At 45.7% G+C, this 24,026-nt stretch overlaps 1 protein-coding gene and 1 long non-coding RNA gene across 3 annotated transcripts in view; one reads left to right on the forward strand and one right to left on the reverse strand.

Annotated features, from left to right (window-relative positions):
- Banf2 (BANF family member 2) overlaps positions 1-24,026 on the forward strand; it is a 40,878-nt gene that overhangs the window by 16,149 nt on the left and 703 nt on the right. Inside the window, exons 2-3 of one of the 2 annotated variants that reach the window (NM_207275.2) lie at positions 13,047-13,165; positions 16,155-16,283. In NM_207275.2, the coding sequence (NP_997158.1) occupies positions 16,158-16,283 (126 nt within the window). In that variant the 5' untranslated portion in view covers positions 13,047-13,165; positions 16,155-16,157. The remainder of the gene's footprint in view (positions 1-13,046; positions 13,166-16,154; positions 16,284-24,026) is intronic. The other variant, NM_001044750.1, reaches the window with a different exon arrangement.
- The window catches only part of Banf2os, a 148,719-nt gene continuing 134,584 nt past the window's right edge, over positions 9,892-24,026 (reverse strand). Inside the window, exon 3 of the long non-coding RNA XR_003953916.1 lies at positions 9,892-10,533. This is a non-coding gene — a long non-coding RNA (barrier to autointegration factor 2, opposite strand). The remainder of the gene's footprint in view (positions 10,534-24,026) is intronic.

The following is a 24,026-nucleotide window of genomic DNA, read 5'->3' on the forward strand; positions in this document are numbered from 1 at the left end:
AACCAACAATTGTCTAATTAGACTTAAGGCTCTCTCAGTCGAGGAGACTTCATCAGCCAATTATCCATACCTGGAGAGGCCATAGGCTGAGAGGAGAACCTACTGCCGCTGCCCTTTTCCTAAAGCAATATAATTTCTAGCTGTATTCTAAATACTTATCCTTCTACCCAGATAAGTGTGGCTATCACCTCTCATCAAAGAAACGTCTTTTTGTAATAGGTGGAGCCTAGGACAGAGATTCACAACTGCATCTAGAGCCCAACCCCTACCCTGAGAATCAGGGGAAATTGAAGACAGGTAGAAAGAAAGATTGTAAGAGCTAGAGGACCAGGACATTTGCTGTGAGATAGTGTCTTCTATATATGACAGGGAATGATATACATGACATCACAACCATATGCTCACCTAAACAAGGCCTGAGCAATGACATCAGTTGACATGCTGGTATGGACAGGGACAACCTCACACAGGCCCACCTCTAGATGAAGAGCTACTTCCAAACAATCAATGGCTGATAAGAGAAGGAGAATACGTCTTCTTTAGGGACAAATCCCCTGATAGGTTACTATCAGACAGACAGACAGACAGACAGACAGACAGACAGACAGATAGATAGATAGATAGATAGATATGAGATAGATCTTGAGGTAACCATATATATGTGGAAATTATGTAAATATAGTACTCATGTGTAAAATTTGTAATAATAAAAATTTTTAAATTTAAAAATAAAAATTTAAAAATTAAAAAAGTTCTCTTACAGAACAACCCAAAGATGAACTAATGTGATACTTAAATGTTGAGCAAGGAAGAGCAAACTACTAAGCCTTTGTTTTCCATAGTTAAACTATAAGAAAAGTTTTTCTGCCTCAGTAGGAAGACTGGAACTCACAGCTCACAGGAGTCCTGAGCCTCACCCGAGGTGTTTCAGGCAGTCCTTGTTGGTGTCACATGTGTTGGTATGTGCACTACACCATGTGTGCTGTGTATTGTGAGGAACCACGTGATACAGCACAAGTCACACTGGCAGAAACACCTTGGGTTCATTGTGTGTCTGATTTTGGGTCGTTGCCACATTTTTCGTAACCACTACATCAAGTTATGTGATCTCAGTCCAAAGCTGCAGTTCCTGATGCTGGCTGTCAATCACTGTACTGCTGGGCTACAGCCTTCTCTCATCTGCTCTCCACATGACTGTTACTAGATCTGCTCTCAATCTTTTGCATATAATGGGGCCCCAAAGGAAGGGAACGTTTTCAGGAAGGACAGATATGACTCGGGACCAGTCACAGCTAGAGTAAAGGTACCGTAGGCTAGGCAGGACTTTACAGAAGCTGAAAGATTGCAGGCATGGGTCGCTTAAGGCTAGGGATGTGTGCTGAGACACACACTGGGTCCATGGCTGTGTGAACATCAGAGAGCATACTTAGACATGCCTAAAAGGTCTGGGTCAGTCACATGGCATGGCCGCCTGCTGCCATCAAGAGACAAGGTGCTGGGCTATGTAAAGCTGTCAGGTCAGGTGTGAACCTTTGAATTACTGCAACAAAATGTCCCAGGCAACTAAGTCAGTAGAATAAGGGGTTTTAGAAAGCACACAGATTTGGTGACTAAAAGTCCAAAAATCACAGGGCACTCGGTCTGGTGTGATGCCACCGTGCAAGACACATGGTGGCAGGGACAGAGAGGATTGTCACGAGATAATCGGGTCAAGACAGCACTTTTTATAGCAAGACTCCCTGAGAACTACCAAGGAGTCTTGTGAGAACTAGTGACCCACTAGACCACATCCTGAGAAGGGAGCTGTCAATCACTTACGGTCCCTGGGGGACATTCAAAACGCACCCAAGCTTTAGTCTGTGGCACACTTTTTCACACTAAACTTTTGTAAGCAAAAATAATGATAAAAGTACAATATCATAAATATATAGGCTAGTAACATAAGATTGATTATCATTATCAAGTCCTATACATAATTGATAATTGTACATATTGAACTTTGGAGGCAGGGGTGTATGTTTGTATGTGTGGATCTGTGCATATGTGTGTACTTCTGCATGAGCGTGGAGGTCAGAGGTTGATGTCAAGAGTCTTGATTGCTCTTTATCTGTTTAAAAATGTTCGTGTGTGTGTGTGTGTGTGTGTGTGTGTGTGTACGTGAGGCGGTATGCATGCAGAGGTCAGAGGACAGCTCTTGGGGTTGGTTCTCTCATTCTGTCTTTATGTGGGTTCTTCTGGGACTCAAATCCAGGTCACCAAGCTTGTTCGGGAAGGACCTTTCCCCGCCGAGCCATCTTTCTGGCTCTCCACTTTAATTTTTCAGCAGAAGATGATTAATCCTCACTGTCAACTTGATGAGATTTATAATCACCAGGGAAACAAACCTCTGGGTGTTTCTGCGATTAGGTTATCTGAGCTAGGAAGACCCATCCTAAACGTTGGTAATGGGCCTCCCATGCGCTGGTGTCTTAGACCAAGTAAAGTGCACTAAGCAGGGGTATCCACCCTCTCTGTTTCCTGACTGCTGATACGATGCGACAGCTGTCTCAAGCTCCTGTCACCATGAAAAACTTCACTCTTGAACCGTGAGCCCAAAACTAGCCCCTCTTTTCTGAGTTGTTTCTTTTCAAATATTTTTATCACATCAACAAGGCATCTAATACACAGGGTCTCTCATTGAACCTGAAGCTCTCTCCTTGGCTGTAATGAGTGGCTAGTGAGTCCCAGCGAACCTCTTGTGATAGCCTTCCCAGGGCAGGCATCATAGGTATGTGTCACCACCCTGACCTTTTTACGTGGTTACTGGGGACGCAGACCCATGGGGACATGGCATGCACTTTAGCAACTGAGCTGTCTCCCTGCTCCAATGCTAAACAGTCATCAATATGCTGGTCTATGCTGCAAACATTGCACCGAGTTATGGGATGACTCTAGGTCATAGGGAGTGTCAACTCCATTGTAATCCCAGGCCCTTGTCATCCATAATGTCCACTGATGACTAAAATGACCTAGTACATAATTGTACAATCTGATTCTGAATGTGTGGAGGGAGATTTATGGCCATGGATGAGACTGGGCATAGGCAGGCTTTGAGAGCCATTAATTATTCCTGGGAACTTTTGCAGGTGCCTTGGCTACACACTACCTTGGTGTAGATCTGTAGGACTTATTCACCATTGGAGAAGTGGGTAGAAGTTTTGAGGCATTCCGACATTTTTAATATTAGGAAGGCAATATAATCTGGTGCCTGTTCTGTGTCTCCCAGACATTCCCAGTGGCGTCTGGCCCAGCACCCTGTAAACAAACCCATTAATATTCTCTTGATGAAATGTATAAATACTCACACCAAATGGGATAATAGGAACTATAAATAGCCTCATGTCCATTCAGGCCAGGGTTGGCTCCTAAGCAGGTGCTCCTTGCCAAAAAAATAAAATAAAATAAAAAGAAGAAAATAGATCACTCTGGTTTTTAGAGCAGTTTGGATTGGAAACTGGTAGAACAGAGCCTGTTTGAGCTTCGTGCCATCTGAAGACTGTAAATGAACAGAGGCCCAGCGTGGCAAGGATCCAGCAAGCAGAGCTCCAATACGCCTAGCATTCTGGTTTGATGAAGCACAGATGATTGGCTCATGCTTAGTGAACTGGCTATGGGCAGAGCTTGGGCCAAACTCAGGGCTCCTCCCTCCAGCCCAGCCACTCCAGCGGGACTTAGCGGTCATCTTCAGAAACAAAGTCTGAAGTTTCCGGCCTTTACTTGTATCCACTTTTCAGAGCCTCAAGGTTGGGAGCCCTTCCTTACCCTTGGTGATGTTAGTTTCACTGGGTCCTACGATGGGCCTGTGGAGAAGCCTTAGCTGGAGGCCCTGTCCAACAAGTTCATCGATTACGTTGTTAAGTGTGGATGATGCTCACTGAACCCCTGGGGCTGGTTGAATTTACTTGGTCATCGCTGGCAGACCCAGCGTCAAGACAAAGATCTACTGTAGAAGGAATATTTGGAAGCCATCAGAGGACTAGCAGAGGAATAAGAGATCTCGCTTTCCACTGTGGAAAGAAAACTTAGGGTAAGGACAGCAAATGCCACCTCGGTATTTGAAAGGTGAACATCACAGGTCATAGATAGTGACTTTCTCTGTTTCCAAGGTCTAGGCCATGGAACCAATGCCCCACCCCAGGTCTCTGTTGAATGAATTGAGTGAGCTAGTAAGTGAACTTTGGAGGTCTATTATGTAGAGTCCTTTGCTGAATAACTAATGTCATCCCCAAAAGTGGGCAATACTTTGATTTTTTTTTCCCTAAGATAATTGAGAATTCCAAGGGTGGATGCCTTCAGGCATGGCTGAAACCAGCATGCCAGTGAGCACTTGGGAATCTGTCCCTTCTTCCTCCCAAGACTGCTGTCCTTGTCACGTGGGGTCTTTACTGCTGGCTTCACGATACTGCAGTGAGAAGTGTGTGCCTTGGACATAGTCCTTGAGCTGACTATACAAAATGCAGTCATCTGGGAGCTCTGGGAAGCCACGAGGATGGTGCTTCCTTCTGTTGTGTGAAGGCAGCCTTGCCATGCCTCCCGAGACTCTGAGCACCTCATATTCAGACCCCAGCATCCAGAAAATAGTGTATAGCCTGTCCTCATTAGCCTCGACTGCCAACATGACACAGCCTAGGATCAACTGAAAGGAGTTGAGTAAGTGGCTTTATTTGGTTGGTCTGAGGACAGTGTCTGTAATGGAATAGTCTGGCTTTACTAAAAGGTTCCCACCCACTGTGGGAGGAGCAGTTTTCCTAGGAAGGGTGTGGTCTTGGGCTGCCTAAGAAAGCTAGCCAGAAACAAGCAGAAAGCAGCATCCTTTATCCTGTCCAGACCTCTTTCAAGGATGTCCTGGAACCCGGAGCTGGCAACCAAAGGAACACTTTCCTCCCCAAGTGACTCTAAGTCGGAGTGATTTCTCTCAGCAATAAAATGAAGTGAAAACATCACCCCTCCTTTCATCCTTTCTCCATGAGAGCCTGACTATGGGAAGGAAGAAGCCATAGCTTGAAGAGTGGAGATAAGGGTCTAGAGCCCCAGGAAGCAGTGACTGGCTGCCAGCTTTCCCTCAGACTCCAGTGGAGGGGGCGCGGGAGAGCCCCCAAGCTCCAGGTCAACTGCATCAGGGGTCACTCCTGCGGCTCCCATTCCCACATTTCCTTCTTGAAGGCTATAGGCCCTGCACTGTTCTGTGGTAGAGACTGGATATAATGTCTCTAATGTGCTTGCCTTAGGAGAGTTCACATTCTTCACAACTTCGAGCTCTCTCTCTCTCTCTCTCTCTCTCTCTCTCTCTCTCTCTCTGTGTGTGTGTGTGTGTGTGTGTGTGTGTGTGTGTGTGTCCGTCCCTCCCTCCTCTTTTTTCTGGACAGTAAACTTAGGGCCTCCCATATGCTCGTTCAGCAAGGATTCTATCACTTAGCTAGGTTCTCAGTCCTACTTTGCTTGTTATTTCACGACAATAGCCTTATTGAGTTATTCAGTGGGCCTTGAGTTTGTGATCCTCCTACCTCAGCCTTCAGAGTAGCTGAGATGGACAGCCCTGAGCTATCAGGCCCTGAATCTTTGAGACCTTATTATATACTAACACTGCATTCAATAAAGAGTAGAGCTGGTCATGATGAAGCATGCTTGTGGCCCCAGCACTCAGAGACTAAGGTAGGAGGATGGAGAGTTTGATGACAGCCCAAGGTGGGTTACTTAGCTACCTAGCAAGGTGGGTCCTGTCTCAAGAAAAAGAAGAGGGCAGGGGTTCGGGGAGGGGGGGGAAGAAGGAACAAGAAAGGGGGGGGGGGAAAGGAGGAAGGAAGGAGGGAGGGAGGGAGGGAAGGAAGGAATGGTGAACGTGGATAGGAGCAGTGAGCATGCACACTCTGAATAAATGAATTTAAAATATTAAATTAATAAAAAGAAGTATGGAAAATGAAGTCATTGAGCAAAGGAATTAACCAGAACAGCAGGGTGAGGATGCTGATCCGGGCTCCCTGTGTTATCCAGTCATCAGATTTATTGCTAGTGGCCCATACAGAGCACTTTTGAACTCTATTATTATTATTATTTTATTTTTTAATTTTTAACATATGTAAGTTGTGAACTCTTTTTATCATAAAGGTATAATGCACCTATTTAGAAAGGTACACTCTTTTTCCTGGTACTAAATTCCATAAGAAATATACTGTGCACAGTATTTTTGCACTATTCTCTCAGTTTCATGCATACTTGCAAAGTACTTTGATCATACCCTCCCCATTAACTGTTCTTATTCCCCCACTCTATTCCCTCCCACCAATGTCCCCCAAAATTCCCTGTCATTTCTTCTTCCTTCCCCACATTGCACTTTATTAGCATTGCTTGCATGAGCACGGGTGAGAGAACTGTTTGCTTCAGTAAGGACAACAACCACTACTGAGGACTATGACGCCCCTTCCCCAGCAACCATGAACTTGTCTGTGGCTCCTCAGGGAGGGGAGGGATCTTACACCCTTCCCTCTCATCAGAGTGGGATGGGTCTTACAAGGTCAAATGGGAAGTTCAAGTTTTACTATCTCAGTCCCCTGGTCTGGGCAATACCATAGGGGCCAACAACAATCATGAAAATAAGATAATCTCTCACTCTTTGGAGAGTAAATCCTCATAAGGATGATTTTTATCCATTTGGATATATAGACATTTAGGGACACAGACTAGATGGCTTTACATACCTTGCTTGGTTTCATAACTTAATTACATGCACTTAAAATCATAGGCTATATAAAGTTCGTTGAAATACTGCACTTTTCCAATTCACATTTCAAGAAAACAGTTGTACTCTAACGAGTGTCCGTTCTGCGTCACCTCTTACAGTTCTCAGAGAACACAAACTTCACTTTCAGCTACTGGTGGTTCCTGGGAAAGGTTCCATTTTGAGTCCCTCTTAGCATTGGCTCCAACCTTTTGACCTTGTGATACATGCTGTCATTTACAAAGTTCATGCTCAAAAACCACACAATCAAGTCCCTCAGTCCCCATCAAGACCAAAAAACCAAACCAAACCAAAACAAAACCAAAACCAAAACAAACCAAACCAAAACAAAACAAAATCAAAACCAAAAAACACAAAACAACCAAAAAAGCCCATACTGCCTTACACAAGTTTGTGGTTTGGTCCTGGGCCACAACGAGAACTGTCCTCAGTACATGTGGCCCTATGGGCCAGGGTAGACACACCTACTATCATGTCCCACCTGGAGCTTGTACCCCAAACCCCAGATAGGCATTTGCGTGACATTTTTGAAGTTCCTCCATCTCACCCCATTTTTCTAGGGGTGTGCTTTTGTGATGGTTTCTAGTTTAAGAACTATTATGTAGCCTTTGAGAATGGCCTTTAAATGGCTTGGAACTTTCAGGGGGAGGCAGTTCTTTTGGTGATTGTAATTAAATCCCAGTGACTCCTTTATTCTCTATTTGGGCAGGAGACTTGCTGAGTATCTAAAGCTAGACTTGACTGAGGTCATTCCTTGCCAGTGGGTCCTCTGCAAGCAATCCTTTGTGGTTTCAAAGCCAGCCACTGAGGGAGCATCCTGTAATAGGAGGGTCTTCCTTGGCAAGGTTATACTGAGACATTTGCAGCTGCTCTGATGGTATCTGGTGGCTAAGTACTCAATCTTAGGTCCAACTGGAACTGTCCCAGGGACTACGGGCATGTCCCCAGAATGGATACTCCATTGGGAGACAGAAAGTCAGGCTACTCAACAGGTGCATAGTCTCTAGCACATGGATTCAGTTCTTCAGCCTTTGTTTCCCAATAGGTGGGATGATGTAGGATAAGTCAGAGACAGATTTGGGGAGTACAGGAGGCCAGGGGGATGTTCCCTGGTACCAGTGATCTCACCTCATCCCCAAGATTGTGGAGTAATTCTGCTTTGATTACACTACATAAATACATCCTAGATAAATTTTCCTTTAAAATGTTTTTGAATTTCAAAAGAAAGGAAGAAAGAGAGAGAAAGAGAAAGAGGAGAGGGGGAAGGGGAGAGGGGGAGGGGGAGAGGGGGAGGGGAGAGGAGAGAGGAGAGAGGAGAGAGGAGAGAGGAGAGAGGAGAGAGGAGAGAGGAGAGAGGAGAGAGGAGAGAGGAGAGAGGAGAGAGGAGAGAGGAGAGAGGAGAGGGGAGGGGAGGGGAGGGGAGGGGAGGGGAGGGGAGAGAGGAAAGGAAAGGAAAAGGAAAGGAAAAGGAAAGGAAAAGGAAAGGAAAAGGAAAGGAAAGGAAAAGGAAAGGAAAAGGAAAGGAAAAGGAAAGGAAAAGGAAAGGAAAAGGAAAGGAAAAGGAAAGGAAAAGGAAAGGAAAAGGAAAGGAAAAGGAAAGGAAAAGGAAAGGAAAAGGAAAGGAAAAGGAAAGGAAAAGGAAAGGAAAAGGAAAGGAAAAGGAAAGGAAAAGGAAAGGAAAGGGAAAGGAAAGGGAAAAAGGAAAGGAAAGGAAAGGGGGAAAGGAAAGGAAAAGGAAAGGAAAAGGAAAGGAAAAAGGAAAGGATCAGAAGGAAAGGAAAGGAAAGGATCAGGTGGTCCCTAAGGCCTGCCTGCTCTGGAGTTCTCTGAGTTCAGAGCCACAGGGAGTGGAAGACTGATTGTCTTCATACTGGTGGCTAATGAGGATCTGATGTGCCCGGTAGCTGAGATGACACTGCGGCAGAGCTGGGCTGAGTGTGCCATATGGCAACACAGACATGCCAGTCCCAGCACAAAATCTGACTCAGCTGGAGTCCATCAGTCTCAGAAGTTTCTGAGAAAAAGAAGTAGTTCTCAAATCTCAGACACACTCTAAGGGGGTGTGGTTGTTGTTGGTTGTGTTGTTGTTGTTTGGTGATGGTGGTGGTGGTGCTGTTTGGTTGGCTGGTTGAGGCAGGTGGTGCTTGGTTGGTGTTTGTGTGTATGCTGCCCTCACTATCCTGGATCTTTCTATGGAGACCAAACTCACAAACATCACCTGGCAATGTCTCCTGAGTGTTGAGACTAAAGGAACATGCCACCATGCCCAGCTCCCATTAAGACGGTTTAGAAAGATTTGGAGGCCCATCCAGATTCCAAGACAAATAAACTGAACCCTGGAGGAGGGATCACTGCCTCCTTAGTCTTTATTTAAGTGAGTGACTTGCTGAGCATCTAAAGTCTGAACTGATTGAAGTCATTCTTTGCCAGTGTGTCCTCCCCAAGCAGCCCTTTACGGTCCAGAAATCAGCCACTGAGAAAACTCCCTGTAACAGGAGGCTCTTCCCTCGTGGGGATGTCAAACAAAAGTCATCTTCACATGAGTATGATGCAGAGTTGAGTTTAATCCAAATACGAAGGAAGCTACGATGATTACTAAAGAAACTGAAATAGGGCTACCATGTCACACAGTGTTTCTGCTTCTGTATCTGTATTTTTAGAGTTAGAGTCAGGACTCAGGGACACACCTATGCTCCCATATTCATGCCAGCAATTCTCCCAGAGGCCAGAGGTCAGGAGTGACCAAATCATCTAAGAAATGAAGACCAGGAAAAGTGTGGTCTGTTGCATGTGAACTGAATATTATCCATCCTTAAAAAGGAGGGCCATGCTAGTACAAGCCACAGTATAGGTGAACCCTGAAGACATAATGTTAAGTAAAATTTCACAAAAAGGATACTGGGAGATCCCATGTATATATGGTGTCTAGATCAGCCAATCCATGGGAACAGAAGTAAATAATGGAAGGCCAGGGGTCTAAGGGAAGAGTATGGTGGAGTCATTGTTCATGGGTGCTGGGGCTCTGTTTGTAGAAGAGGCCCAGAGATGGCCTGCACACTAATGTAAAAACACTCGGCATTTCCAAACTACACACATAAAAAGCATTAAATGACAAGTTTAAAAACACTGTTTATTACACTGAGGTTGGGGCATACACGTCACAAAAGCACATGTGGAGGCCAGCGAAGAAGTCACAGAGGTCACTCCTTTCCTCCTGCTATGTAGAAGGCACTTAGGCCATCAGGCTTGGTGGTAAGTGTCTTTCGCCCCTCTGAGCCATCTCACCAGGCCAAGATGTCAAATTTTACGTAATAACATAAAAGGAATACATGATATTGTGTGGTGATTTGCTCGATGTACCTGTTTGGCCAGCCATCCTGCCCTCTCTGTGGAGTTTGTCAAAAACATAGGACCAAATGTCCATCCCAGGCCTGTGGGGTCAGGACTGATGTCTTCAACAAACCTCCAGGTCGTCTCTGCACAAGCTTTGAAAGGAGCCTTGTCTGTGCTGGACCGTTAGACGATGCTGTTGTTTGACTTCCCAGCTTCTGCTCTTCTCTTCGCCTGTCAGGAAGCTGTCATTGGCTGAGCTTCAGGGAGGCTGAGCTCACCACCCTGTGCTGATCTCTCTCCTGGCCGGTGACTGGTGGGTAGGAGCCCGTGTTGTCTGATTCGAGGTCTTGAAACTAAGGGGAGGTGATGTCCCTTTAGGCACACCCGAGGAGAAATGGAGAGCCCTTCCTTTGGGCATTTTCACACTGAAAAGGATCAGAGGAAAAAAAATCTGTCGGCATTTTGGAACCTAGAGGACAGATAACCAGGTCCTGCTAAGACTACGAAGATACCAATTGACAAATTCCCAGAGCCATGTCATTAGAAGCAGTTCTAGCTACCTGAGACCGGGAGTGAATCTACCATTTAAGAGCGTTTGAATCAGGATTTCCTATTACTTATAGCCCAGGGTCTGTAACTTTACCACTCTTGACATTTAGGGCTGAATGCTTCTCCCTTTAAAAGTAAACGTGTTTTTATATGTACAAAGCAGTGTTTCATTATGACATTTGCACACACGTATACAACATACTTTGATCACATGCAACCCAAACACCTCCTCATTCCTTCTCCCCCAAGACCTCCTTGTCCCCTCTTCCCCTCTGGTTGTTCCCTTTCTCTTCTCAAATCGTCACCCCTCTGTCTTTCATTTTGTTTTGTTTTGTTTTGTTTTGTTTTTAAAATCTGATTTGACAGATTCTCAGATGCACCCAATATTTTTCTGAGTCTGGCTTGTTTTGCTTAACAGGATGATTTCCAGTTGTTTCTATTTTCCCACAACAAACAACAGAATGACTGAATAAGGGAATAGAGCACCATTGTGTGTACACGCCACATTTTCTTTATGTACTCATCTGTGGATGGGTGTCCAAGCTGTGGCTGCTGTGTGACTAATGCCAGAGTAAGCATGGGTGTGCAGGTGCCTCTGTAGTATGCTGACTTAGACTCCTTCAGCTGTATGTCCAGGCTAGGTAGGTATATTTGGACTTTGTGGTAGTTCTATTTTTAGCTTTTGAGAAACTTTCCTAGTGGCTGTATTGATTACACTCCCATCAGCTATGTGTAGTGGCTTAGGACCAAACAATTGATCATTATTAGCAATGACACAGAGGTTCCCACCCTTCCTGACGCTGCGACTAGTTCGTACGGAACCCCAACCATAAAATCATTTTCACTGCTACTTCATGACTATAATTTTGCTACTGTTATGGACTGTAATGTAAATATTTTTTGGAGGTAGAGGTTTGCCAAAGGGATCACGACCCACATGTTGAGAACCACTGTAATAATAGACCACTCTCACAGCATTTATTGTCGTCTGGTAATAACACACGGTCATTAAAACAATATGTATTTAGACAATGTCTAAAACTCTTCTCCCAGTCCAATGTAGCTTCAGAAAATCTGCCAAATTGCCTTTCCTACAGCATCTCAAGTCCTTAAGAGGTCTAGGAGATACTTTGTAGCAGAACAACAGTATCTCCTTTTAGCATGATCTCACCCACTTACCACTTATCTTTCCTTTCCTTTTGACTCCTCTGCATCATGTAAAATGAGAATCAAGTGCTTGTCAAAACCAGTAACAGCCCCCTATCTGTTTCTTAACTCGTAAAGTGTGTGTGTGTGTGTGTGAGTGTGTGTGTGTGTGTGTGTGTGTGTGTGTGTGTGTGTGTGTGTGTGTGTTTGGGAGATGTCTTTAGAACAACACCTGAACCTGTAATATCTCTTCCCCGTCTCTCTGTCTCTCTCTCTTTCTCTCTCTGCTTGTGCACACACATGCATGTGCATATCTGCACACATACATTTTCTTCTCTTCCCTAAAGGCTGAGTCTGGCTTATAGAGGAAAAGTACCCATATGAGTGTTCACTGGGGGTACCCTAAGGACTCTGAAGAGCTACCTAGCTGCGGGAATCTCTTTCCTAGGACATTGCTTGCTTTCCTAGCACTCCTCAAAGCCCTCCTGCCATTCCCCACAAAGTCTATCCAAGCCTACCTCTCACCTGTCATTCTTTCTTCACCACTGTCCCACAGAATTCTAGATTGTGGGGACTGTCCTGAGCAAGTTTACTAGTGTCTGTGGACTCGCCCATTAGACGTCAGTAACACACACACACACACACACACACACACACACACACACTGGCCTCCCATTTTGACCCCTGGAACCACTTCACTCAGGACTGAGATCCACTGAAGTTATCTTTTCCTTGTGATCCCTGCTGTGGGCCCGCCCTCGGACGAGTTTGCAGGTATTTCAAGAAGCTAAGCAGGTTCCGCTGTGGGAAAAACAAGCATGCCAATTGTTCCCTTCTTTGATGGGGCCGGTGTACTGATAACATTGCTGTAGTTTCCATTTGTTCTTTGGAAGAGTGGGGGGAAGTTTATCTTAACAGATGGCTAAGGTGGAAACGGGCTGGAATTTTCCCTGGGCAAAGTTAGTATGGCTCACAGAACTTCCAGGCTATTCCTTATCCAAAAATGGTGAGCCCAGCCTGGGCCACAGCAGACCACAAACTCCAACCATCACCTCAGAGGAGCATGGGTGCTGAGGAGTTCATCTGCGAATGCTGGCCCTGAGCTGGCTTTTGTATTAGGGAACAGTACACAGAAGAAAAGGTTAGAGCCCTCCATCTCATGGTTAGAGCTCACACATCTACAGATCTGAGCAGCAGTGTCAGAGAACCCTCCACAGCCTCTCCTGTCATCTCTCCTCCCCAGGGTCTGCTGACAGACAGGACCCTTGAAAACCAGCTTTCAGATCCGTCTTTTCTCCAAGGCATACCAATACGAACAGGAGGATAAGAAGGCAAACGAGAGAAGATCTGCTTCGAAGAAAGGTCAGGAGGGTGGGGCAGGAGAATGGCTGAGCTAGATGCATCTGATCAGACATTTATGTTGTCCAGTGTCTACCTTGTGTCAGCCATGGTACCCTAAGCACCGGGGATGGGCTGCAGTAGGGAGAGACGAAGCCGCGAGGAGGCAATAGAAACCCTTGGTTCCTCATGATCTACTGGGCATTTATGCAGTAAATGCTCCATTCCCCTATTATGATACTGGATAATCATCCCTCGTAACATAGTTAACATCCCAGTTTTTGACTCCTATCTAGGGAGCTCTGAATATATTCAGCCCAGAACTTCTGCTGTAGGGCCTTGTGTATGATAATATGGATTAGAGAAAGCATTTGTTGAGGCTTTGCAGGGAAAAAGAACTCCATTTCCCTTTGGAGGAGGGAGTGTTGTTTGCAAAAAACCATGGCAGGCCCTGGGGCAGCCAGATTCTTTCTGAGAAGAACATAAGAACTGAGCTGATGAACAAAGGAAGGCTGATCCAGACGGATCTGAGCACATTTGACTTTTCGGATAATTAAATCTTGTGTGAGCCATTTAGAACTGGAGTTTCTGTCCCTCAAATCACGAGCTGAAAGAAAGGTTGCTATCAAGAAAAGGATGTCGCAGTGAACAAACCTCAAACTCGGGATTGGTTGAGAAGAGATGGTCGAGTCAGAGCAGCAAGGAAGACGTGATCTTTGCTCGGAAAAAAACAAAAAAAACCCAAAAAAAAAACAAAAAAACAAAACAAAACAAAACAAAAAAAACAAAAACAAAAACGAAAACAAAAAAACCCTGGTTATGCTGGGACATAGACCTCACACGGATAGAGCCAATGCTATGAGGCAATGCGTACTCCCCAAACCCCCTGATGCCGAGGCTCTAACCCAGGGCCTTGTGAATACAGGCAAGGTGCTCTATCATTTGAGTTAATATGGGTAAATTAAGAAGTATCTAAAGCCCATGTTTGTTTCCAGCAAAGATTGGCGTGTGAGACACTGACTCGGAGAGCCTGAACCTGAGTGAGTGCAAATAGCCTTAATCAAAATCTAGGGGCTTGGTGGAATAAAGCTGGACAAGAAGGAAGCGGGGGTATACATAATTCCCTTTTTTCCCTGAACAAGTAAGTATGTCAAAATACGGTTTCGGAAATATTTCAATCTATCGAGGCACGAAAGGCATGATGGGAGTAGCCCATGGCGGAGGAGCACGCGGCAGGGATTCCTCACCTTGTGGCAGACTGGAAAGCAGAGAATTTGGGCCAGAGGCAGTGTGGGTATAACCTCTAAAGGCCCCTGCCCTCTTTGGCTTAGTTTCTTCTTAGCCAAAGCCCTTCGTCCTAAAGGCTCCCTGGCCTTCGGAATAGTACCCTGTCCCCCAAGCTGGGGACCAAGTGTTCAAAATAAGAGCTCGTGGGGGGCTTTTCAGATTCAAACTATGACAAGTTCAGAGCTTGGGGAGTTTGTTGTTGTTTGTTTGCGGGGGGGGGGTGGTTTTGTTTGTTTGTTTTAGCTTCTGGGGATCTACTCCAGGACGTTGTGACCATCAGGCAAAGTGTCTTACTGCTGAGAGCCACTCCCGGCCCCTGTGTGGAGAGGTCCGGGATATGAGCTACTACCGGCAGGCTTGATGAAGAAGTGCCTTGATTGTACCATGTGCAACCTCAGTCTGGACTTTGGCGTTTTATCTATCTATCTGCCACCCATCACAGAGTTTGATAAAAGCTAAAATACAAGTATGACCAAAAAAAAAAAAAATGTCACTATCAGGTGACTAAGAGAGGTCAGTTAGGCAAAGACAGCAGGTTTTTTTGAAAGGTGTTTCCTTATGACATTTTCTTTTAAACCTTTATATTTATAATTATTGTGATAGCGTGTGTGTGTGTGTGTGTGTGTGTGTGTGTGTGTGTGTGTGTGTGTGTGCATGCGCCGTGGTGTGCATGTGGAGGACCGCTCTATGAAGTCTGTTCTCTACCCCTGCCTTCACATAATACTCTAGTTTCATTTCTGTTGTCGTGACAGACAAGCAAGATGTGGGGGAAAGAATTTATTTCAGCTTACAGTTCCAGGTTACCATCATTGAGGGGGACCCAAGCATGGAGTCACACTTCATCCGTAGTCAAGAGCAGAGCGGAGAGGAAAGAATGTACCAAAGCTACCTGCCTGCTCAGCTAGCTTCCTCCTGTTTTATATAGTTCAGCAACCTTTTCCTACGGAGCAGTGCTGCCCACAGTGGGCCACGTCCTCCTACATCAAATACCAATACAATCCCTCACAGACATCCATGCCCATCGGCTAATCTGATCAGGCAATCTCTCACTCAGGTTCTCTTCCCCGGTGAGTCTAAACTGTGGCAAGTTGACATTTAAAACCTAACTATCACATATGGATTGAGAGCAGAAGTTCTCAACCTTGGGTTGTGACCCCTATAAGGGTCACATATCAGATATCTTTCATATCAAATATTCATGTTATATTCATAACAGCAGCAAAATTACAGTTAAGCGGCAACAAAATAATTTTATGGCCACCACAGTGTGAGGAACTGTATCAAAGGGTCTCAGCATTAGGAAGGTTGAGAACCACTGGTTTAGAGGATTAAACTCAGGATGTCAGGCTTGTGACCAGCCTTTACCCACGGAGTCATCTTATCAGCCCATCAGCTGTTTCTTTAAGTGTGTTGGGTAAAAGAATCGGAAGAGAGCTTGAAACTGTTAGCATTGAGCTCACCTTCTGCTGCCGTGGGGTTGGATTGATCTAACTCATCCACAGTCGTCAGCATGCGTCTCCTCCATCCATGTGTGAATGGAAGTGTAAGGGCCTGCAGCATGGGACAGCACACCTGGCATTTTAAAGTCCCCAGTCGATGCTGAATGACAGACTCCAGTCTGCCATCTGTTGCTCTCTCTCCCTGGACCAAGAGACCTCCCCAATGTCTACTGTAGTATGAGCAATTAGACATTGTCTAATCCTTTCTCCACCCATGTCTGTTGCAGAAGATGGACGACATGTCGCCCAGGCTGAGAGCCTTTCTCTCTGAACCCATTGGGGAAAAGGATGTGGCCTGGGTGGATGGCATCAGCCGTGAACTTGCCATCAATTTGGTCACCAAAGGTTTCAACAAGGTGCGTTGTTTTTTTTTTTTCTTCTCTGACTCCTCTTCCTAACCTGTCTTCCTCTCATCCTGCCAGATGGCAGCCCCTGCCATGTGTCCTAGTGACTGTCACTTGGCAGGGTGCCATGGACTTCACTGATGCTGGCCCCAGGTGCTTAGGGGCATCCAAGACTTGTATTGTAGATGATGGGCAAATAGGATTGAGTCTGTGCAGAGCAGCTGAGACCAGCAGGACAGCTCAGTGTTTGATAGAGCCAGGTCTGCTACTCAAGTCTGAGACAGAACTGTCACAACAGGTGGCTTACGTGCACTCTCACCTTAGTCAGTCAGGGCACCAGCATAGCAATGGTGTGTTGAGAGCCAGCATCCTGGGATCTCCACCCTGGTGAGGAGATCAGAGTCATTCTAAGATGCATTCCCAACCCAAGAACCGCCTTAGGGATAGCCAGTGGAATTGGAATGTCTACTGTCCATTGCTGCAACAAAATCTTCAATCTAGGGACTTTATAAGGAAAGAATTTCTTTCTTTCTCTCTCTCTCTCTCTCTATTTATTTATTTATTTATTTATTTGTTTATTTATTGAGACAGGGTTTCTCTGTATAGCCCTGGCTGTCCTGGAACTCACTCTGTAGACCAGGCTGGCCTTGAACACAGAAATCTGCCTGCCTCTGCCTTCCAAGTGCTAGGATAAAAGGTGTGTGCCACCACTGCCCTTCTTAGGAAAGGATTTCTACTTAGTTCATAGTTCTGGAGACTGAGAGTCCACTATAAGATGACATTATGTGTTTGGCCTCTGGAAGGACCCTCCCCACCACATAGAAGCATGGCAGGATGGTGCCATGGGCAGGAGCTGGGATGAGGAGATCACGCGGTGAAGTAGAAAGCCGGAGGACAGAGAAGGACCAGTCTGGTCTTTGTTTACTCATTTGTTTTGGTGCTGTGGATTGAACTCAGGGAGTTGCATTTGCTAAGCATATGCTCTGCCACAATCTACTCCCCAACCCCCAAGGCCCCATTCATGCCAGTTTTGGACAAATTGCTCTCTTTAAAACTAATCAGGGTCCCATGAGAACACAATTGTTCCCTTCCAAGGGCAATGGCCTTATTGACCAAGTTATCTTCCATTAAAGTAAGAAAAAACATTTAGAGGCCAGGAGCTGCTGTGTGTGTGTCTGTCTGTCTGTCTGTCTGTCTGTCTGTCTGTCGGTTGACATTGTATTTGTTTGTGCCCCAATCTAACGTCTGGGCCATGGTTTCTGACTGATGTGGTACATTGTGCCTGTTATTACATGTTGTGAATCTCACCCAAGTGAATGTCCACTTGCTGGTAATGTTGGGAGAGTGGAGCTGCATGGCTGAGGGGATTTAATTCATACTTTCCTCCCCTATAAAGGGAAAGGACCAATCCCAAGCAGCAAGTGCAGGAGTCAAGTCTAACTAGGGGAGAATTTTTAAATTAAATATCCTTTTCTTTAAAGAGATGATCATTCTCTTCCTTCTTTCCTTCCTCCCTTCCTTCCTTTCTTACTCTCTTCTTCTTCGTCCTCCTCCTCCTCCTCCTCCTTCTCCTCCTCCTCCTCCTTCTCACTAGTTATTTTCTTCTGGTCGTGAAGAAATACCTAACACAAAGCAACTCAGGGAAGGAAAGGTTTCTTTTGGCTCACAGTTTAAAGTCACACAGTCACTACGGTGGAAGGCATGGTTCATGGCACTGCCAGGAAGCAGGAAAGGAGTCTGCCATTCTCATTTGGCTTTCTCCTTTACCCGCTTTTATTCAGTCTGAACCTCCATCCGTACGATGGTGCCAGCCACATACAATGTGGGTCATCATGCATTCGGTTAAGCTCTCTGAAAACAACTTCACAGAACTAGCCAATGAAAATGCTCTTCACTTCATGGGAGTATTCATTTTCTACCTACAGGGGACCCACAGGATACAGGAGAGGTATCTTTCAGGGCCTCATCCATTCTCTGTCTTTACCAGCCTCTGCTCAAGTGAGACCATCATTTTCTTCCTCTTCTCTCCCCAGGCTAAGTGCCCATCTTTGCCCTGAACAAACATTGACTCAGGGGTCACACTTGTTCATGAAACACTCTTGCCATTTTCCCCAGGGGCCCTGGCTCTCTCAGTGCCTTTTGCACTGATAAATGCCTGATAAATGCCTGGTGGGATGCGACTCCATGGCTGCCCTCACACCTGCTTGCCCGGGGCTCTTCACTCAGCCACCAGCTCCCTCCCGAGCCACCAGGCTACTGAAAGCACAGGGAACAAGGAATCACTGGTCTGCAAAGGGGTCCCCAACTCTCTCTCAGCTCTCTAGGGGTGAGGTATGAATAGCACAGACATCTTCCTGCTCACTAGTCCTTCTAATGCAGAGGTTCTCAACCTTCCTAAGGCTGCTACCCTTTAATACAGTTCCTCATGTTGTGGTGACCCCCCCCCCACCACCACCATAACATTATCTTTGTTGCTATTTCATAACTAATTTTGCTTCTGTTATAAATTATAATACAAAGATCTGCATTTTCCCATTGGTCTAGGCCTTCTCCCCTGTCCTGATACTGAGGTTCCAGCTCTTCAGCAGATGGCTGAGGTAAAGAAGGGGGCTGTGTGTTCTCTCGCACTTCCCCAGAGCCTTGAAGACACCATGAACTGGTCTAGTCCTCGTAGTTAAACCATGATTTTTAAAACTACTGATTCATAGGGTGTAGGAATGTGTGCCTGTAGTCACAGTGCCCCAGGGTGATTGAGACAGAAGAGTTATTTCAGCTTATAGATCCAAAATCAGCCCGGAAAACACAGTGAGACCTGACTTCAAAAACAACAACAACAAAAACAAATGTGGGCTGAAGGTAAAACGTTTGCCATGTCTAAGTAGAATCAATCCCCCAAATCATAACATAAAGCCTGACATGATAGCATGCCTATAACCCTAGCACTCCTACAGTGGCTGGGAGGCAGAAACAGGAGACTCCTGACTTTGACCTTTGACCTTTACACATGTGTGCTGTGGCACTTAGGTTCCCAGTCTCTCTTTGTCTCTCTGTCTCTGTCTCTGTCTGTCTGTCTGTCTGTCTGTCTGTCTGTCTCTCTCTCTCTCTCTCTCACACACACACACACACACACACACACACACACACACACACACACACTTACTTTTCTTTTTAAAGAAGAAAGCATTAACTGTTGATTCACCGGAGCCTTTTCAGGAACTCAGAAGCCAAAAATGTGACCGGTCTTCCTGGTTCCTCTGCACCTGCTGTTCACTGGGGCAACCGGCTTTGGCCTGGGGACCAAAATGCAAAGCGGTAACCACTGGCCCTGTGCCTGCTGAGCCCTTGTCTACGTGGACATGGGCTAAAAATATCAACCATGCCCCTTAATGTTAAAGCCTTCTCCTAAAGAAGAATGTGAGGCATCTCGTAACATTTTTATTGATTACATACTGGAATAATATTTTGAAAATATGGGAGAAAATGAAGTATGTTATTGGAATGCCTTTCATCTTTTTTCTTCTCCCTTACTCCTGCTGGGGCCTCTAGAAGATTAAAATTACGTATGTGGCTGGCTCATTGACTATTTCTCCAGGGCAGCATCGGTCAAAATATACCAGTGGCAGGAGAGCTGCTAGGCAGAACGGGATGAGATGAGTGGAAAAGTCACTGTGTGCACAGGGCCAGACTCGCCACGCCGCGGCTGGAGCTCCGTCTCCCCTTCCCACTGCCACCCACACAGAAAGCCAGGCTGTAAGCTTAGGCCGGGAGCATCTGTGGATCTCCCTCTTCCAGTCTGAGGTCCTGAAGATGGCCAGTCTCCTCCAGAAGTCACTGTTGTGATGTGACAAGAGGCTTGAGCTCAGGACCAGGAGGCCCCAGGACTGTCAGTTGCTGCCTTCTTCATGTTCTCAGGTTCTCAATGCTGAGCCACCCAGAAACTTAGTTTCTCCCGTCCTTTCTGCTGACACTAGACCCCACCATCTAACCTATGACTCCTACAAGGAACCAGACACTTAAGTTTGGAGGTTATTCTGCATAGTGTTGTGAGATAAATATACGGCAATGATAAAGTTTTTTTTTTTAAATAAATGAATACTGTAATAATATGAGCATATCTTAGAAGCATAGAGAAAAGAGAGGAGAGCCAGAACCTGCTGTTGATTGTGCACTCACACTGAGAACTCCGTGCTTTAAGCCTGGTGTGACTGAGAAACACTGGGTTGCCACTGGACTTCTCTTCCAAAGACCACAGCTTGCTGAGAGGAAACCAGAAAAGTCATATAGTCACAATAGTGTCTTACAACAATGGGGGGATGCCCTCTGTACTGGGGTTTGAGGGCTGCTAATCGAAAGCAAGGGGAAGTGCTGGAAGCTTGATAATAAGAGAAGCCACAACAGCTCCTCTCTGTCTGACAAGGCAAGGTACCATGATGAAAGTTTAACATTTTACAAAGTGCAGACTAGGACCAGCTACCTAGTTTGAAGGGCCCAATGCCGAATGACATTTTGTTTAACCATGGTACTGCGTATCACTTCCTAGCCTTTTGACTAGGGTCAAATGTAAGTAAGTATACTAAGTCAATGGCAGTAGAGTATTGAAAGGAGCCCATAGCTGCTTTGAGTGCAGAGCCCCAGGCAACTAGGTGGATCAGCCCCTGGTGCAGATGCAAATTACTGCAGTTTGAGAAGGACACTGGTCATGAGAGACTAGTTCATTCAACTTGAAGAAGACCCTGGCAGAGTTTCCCTGTGTGGACTTGGAGTTGGGACAAGCCTGCCCTTAAGCCACCATCCGTTACTACAGGAAGAAATGCGCATCTCAGGCTTTGGCATGGCCACTGGCCAGGGTAATGAGTAGAAACTCCTGCCTGGGGTGTCTGTGTTTCTATATTGCCTCCCTGGCCTCAGGGTTTCTGATTAGGGATTCATTTTCTGGACTTAGCGAGGAAACTCAGACAGCATTGGGCAAGGCCAAGATGAAAGCCATGAACTCCCCCTCCCCTCCGGGAGCAATGTAAAGCCCTCGAGGGTAAAGCAAGAAGGCAGGCCATCTCTGTGCTCTCTGGAAGATGCCAGTGCGGGACTCCAGGGAAAGCCCAGAAGGATGGAGGGTCAGATTGCATCTTGGCTCAGAGACCCATCTCCCCGCCACGTTCCTGGAAAGCTTGTCTGTGTCCTGCCTGCCATGCATTCTTGGGCTTCCTAGTTGCTCTGCCGTGTGGGCTGCAGAGGCTCTGATTACCACAGCAGCTGATGCCGTGGCCAGCCTCAGAAACAGGCAGAGGATTCCTTCACCTCCAGACCAGACTACAGATGGCTAGAATATGGACAAGCAGGGTGGGCAGAGGTAGGAGTGCCAACCTCTCTGCTGTCCCTTGTTTGGGACACCATTTCAACTCTAGATTCTAAAGAATGGGGTGGGCAAGGCACCCATGAGAATCAAATGGATTGAATGAATATATGTCAGGTGTCTACAGCATTGAGTGGTCTGCCAAAGGGCTTGGAAGTATCACTTGCTATGTGTCAATTTTTCCTCCTGGTGCTGAGGACCAAATCAAAAACTTTGTGCTTGCTAGAAGAGGACTCTACTACTGAGCTAAATTCCCAAGCCCTGCAACTGCTTACTGAAATCATTGGTGTCTCTTCTCCCGTGAAGCTCTGGGTTTTCCTGCTGTTCTCACCTGAGCTCCTCCACAACTGTCACTCCGGCCTCAGGGAACACTCGGTGGATACCGATGCTTTCAAAGCCTGATTTAAAACCATCTCGGCAAAATTCACCAGTGAAAATAGGAGGGCGCTGATTACGAATGAGATCATGTTAGACACTGGGTTTTGTTTTTATTTTTAATACAGTTGTACACTACAAGTAAAATCACTACAAGTACATAGCTTCTTTCTCCTTTCAACAACTAGACAATATCTAAAAATAAGCCCTGAGGGGTGTGTGTGTGTGTGTGTGTGTGTGTGTGTGTAGAGCCCTTGCTTAGTATGTGCAAAAGCCCTGGGTTTATCCTGCTCCACAACAAATAAATAAAATAAAACCTACAAACTCTAATGCTTTTGTGACTAGGGTTCAGCTTATAGATATAGATATAGATATAGATATAGATATAGATATAGATATAGATATAGATATAGATATAGATATAGATATAGATATAGATATAGATGATATAGATGATATAGATGATATAGATGATATAGATGATATAGATGATATAGATGATATAGATAAAGATGATATAGATGATATAGATAATATAGATGATATAGATAGATGTAGATGATATAGATGATATAGATGATATAGATATAGACCAGGCTAGAGAGCCCCTAAACCATGCCCCAGAGGCACATGTACACTGTGACCTGAAATCTAGCCTCTGCCATGTATGTCTTCATGATCCTGTTGTCTTCTTGATCATAACAGCCTGATGTTGTGAGATCTGTGGAGGAGCAGACAGAAAACTCAAAACAGCAAAATTTCTATAGAACCCGGAATCGAGGGGCACTTAATACATATGCCCTTCTATGGGGTTTACATATTTTCTTTGTGCGTGTGCGTGTGTGTGTGTTCTATGCACGTAAGCGGCTGGAGTGCAATGTCAGTGCCGTGCTCTATCATCCTGTCCTACTTTCTTGAAACAGTCTTCACTGGATCTGTAGGTAGGCAGTTGGCCAGCAAGCTCCAGCAAGCTCCAGCAAGCTCCAGCAAGCTCCAGCAAGCTCCAGCAAGCTCTGACCCCACAATGCTGGGGTTAGGGGTACATGCATGACCACAGCCAACTTTTTATGTGGATACTGGGGACTTAAACTCAGGTCCTTGTAAGGGCACAGAAAATGTTCTTATTCACTGAGCCATCTCTCTAGTCTCTAATTTTTTTTTTTCTTTTGTAAATTAATTGTTAGAGTTGGCCTACAAAGTAACGGCAACGGCATCTGCAGTGACGTTTCCGTAATCCGTGCCATTATACTTTGCTCATTTTTTTTTAGCACACAGACATCCTTGGGAACATTATTATCAGGGGTTTCCAGAGAAACAGGACCAGGAGATTATATATAATTATTAGAGGAGATTTGTTTATTATTTATTTTCACACAATTAGAGGCTCCACCTTGGCTGTCTACTGACTGGAAAGACAGGGAAATTGGTAGCTTGCTGCTCTGTCCGAGAGCTGAAATGCTCATTCAGAAAGGGAGTGGGGGTGGGGTGGGGGTGGGGCAGTGATGCAGCTCCAGTCTGAGGCTGGAAAACGAGGGCCAAGGTTTAGCAGGATTTATGTCTGTCTGTGCTGTTCCCACGGGCACAACTCTCCGAGGCATGCGTGTCTTCCTTTGTCTTCCCATTTAAGACACACTCCTGTACAAGTGGACAGCCCAGGGCAGGGCAGTGCTGGGCTGCAGGTTTTGTGAATTCTCCTTTCTGCTGAGTTACTGAAAGCACATAGGTAGTTTGTAAATGGATGCTAACAAGTCATTCGCCTGCCAGCCACACCTGCCGTGGTTCTCAGGTGAGCTCCTCACCATGGCTTCTTTCTGGGAAACTGGTACTGGCATCATCCAGGGATTGAAGACAGGAATGTTTTTAAATGTCCTGCAGTGGATAGGACAGTCCCCGTGATGCAGAATCAGCCACCATGCTAGTAGAGTTGAGAGAGCAGTGGGCCAAGGAGCTACGCTCTAGTTTAGCTTTGTGCGTATTTTGGAGAAGGAACTCTTTGGACTGCAGAGGTAGCTCAGGGATAGAGTGCTTGC

The sequence above is a fragment of the Mus musculus genome, chromosome 2 (genome assembly GCF_000001635.26).
Source record: "Mus musculus strain C57BL/6J chromosome 2, GRCm38.p6 C57BL/6J".
In the NCBI taxonomy this organism is placed as follows: Eukaryota; Metazoa; Chordata; class Mammalia; order Rodentia; family Muridae; genus Mus; species Mus musculus.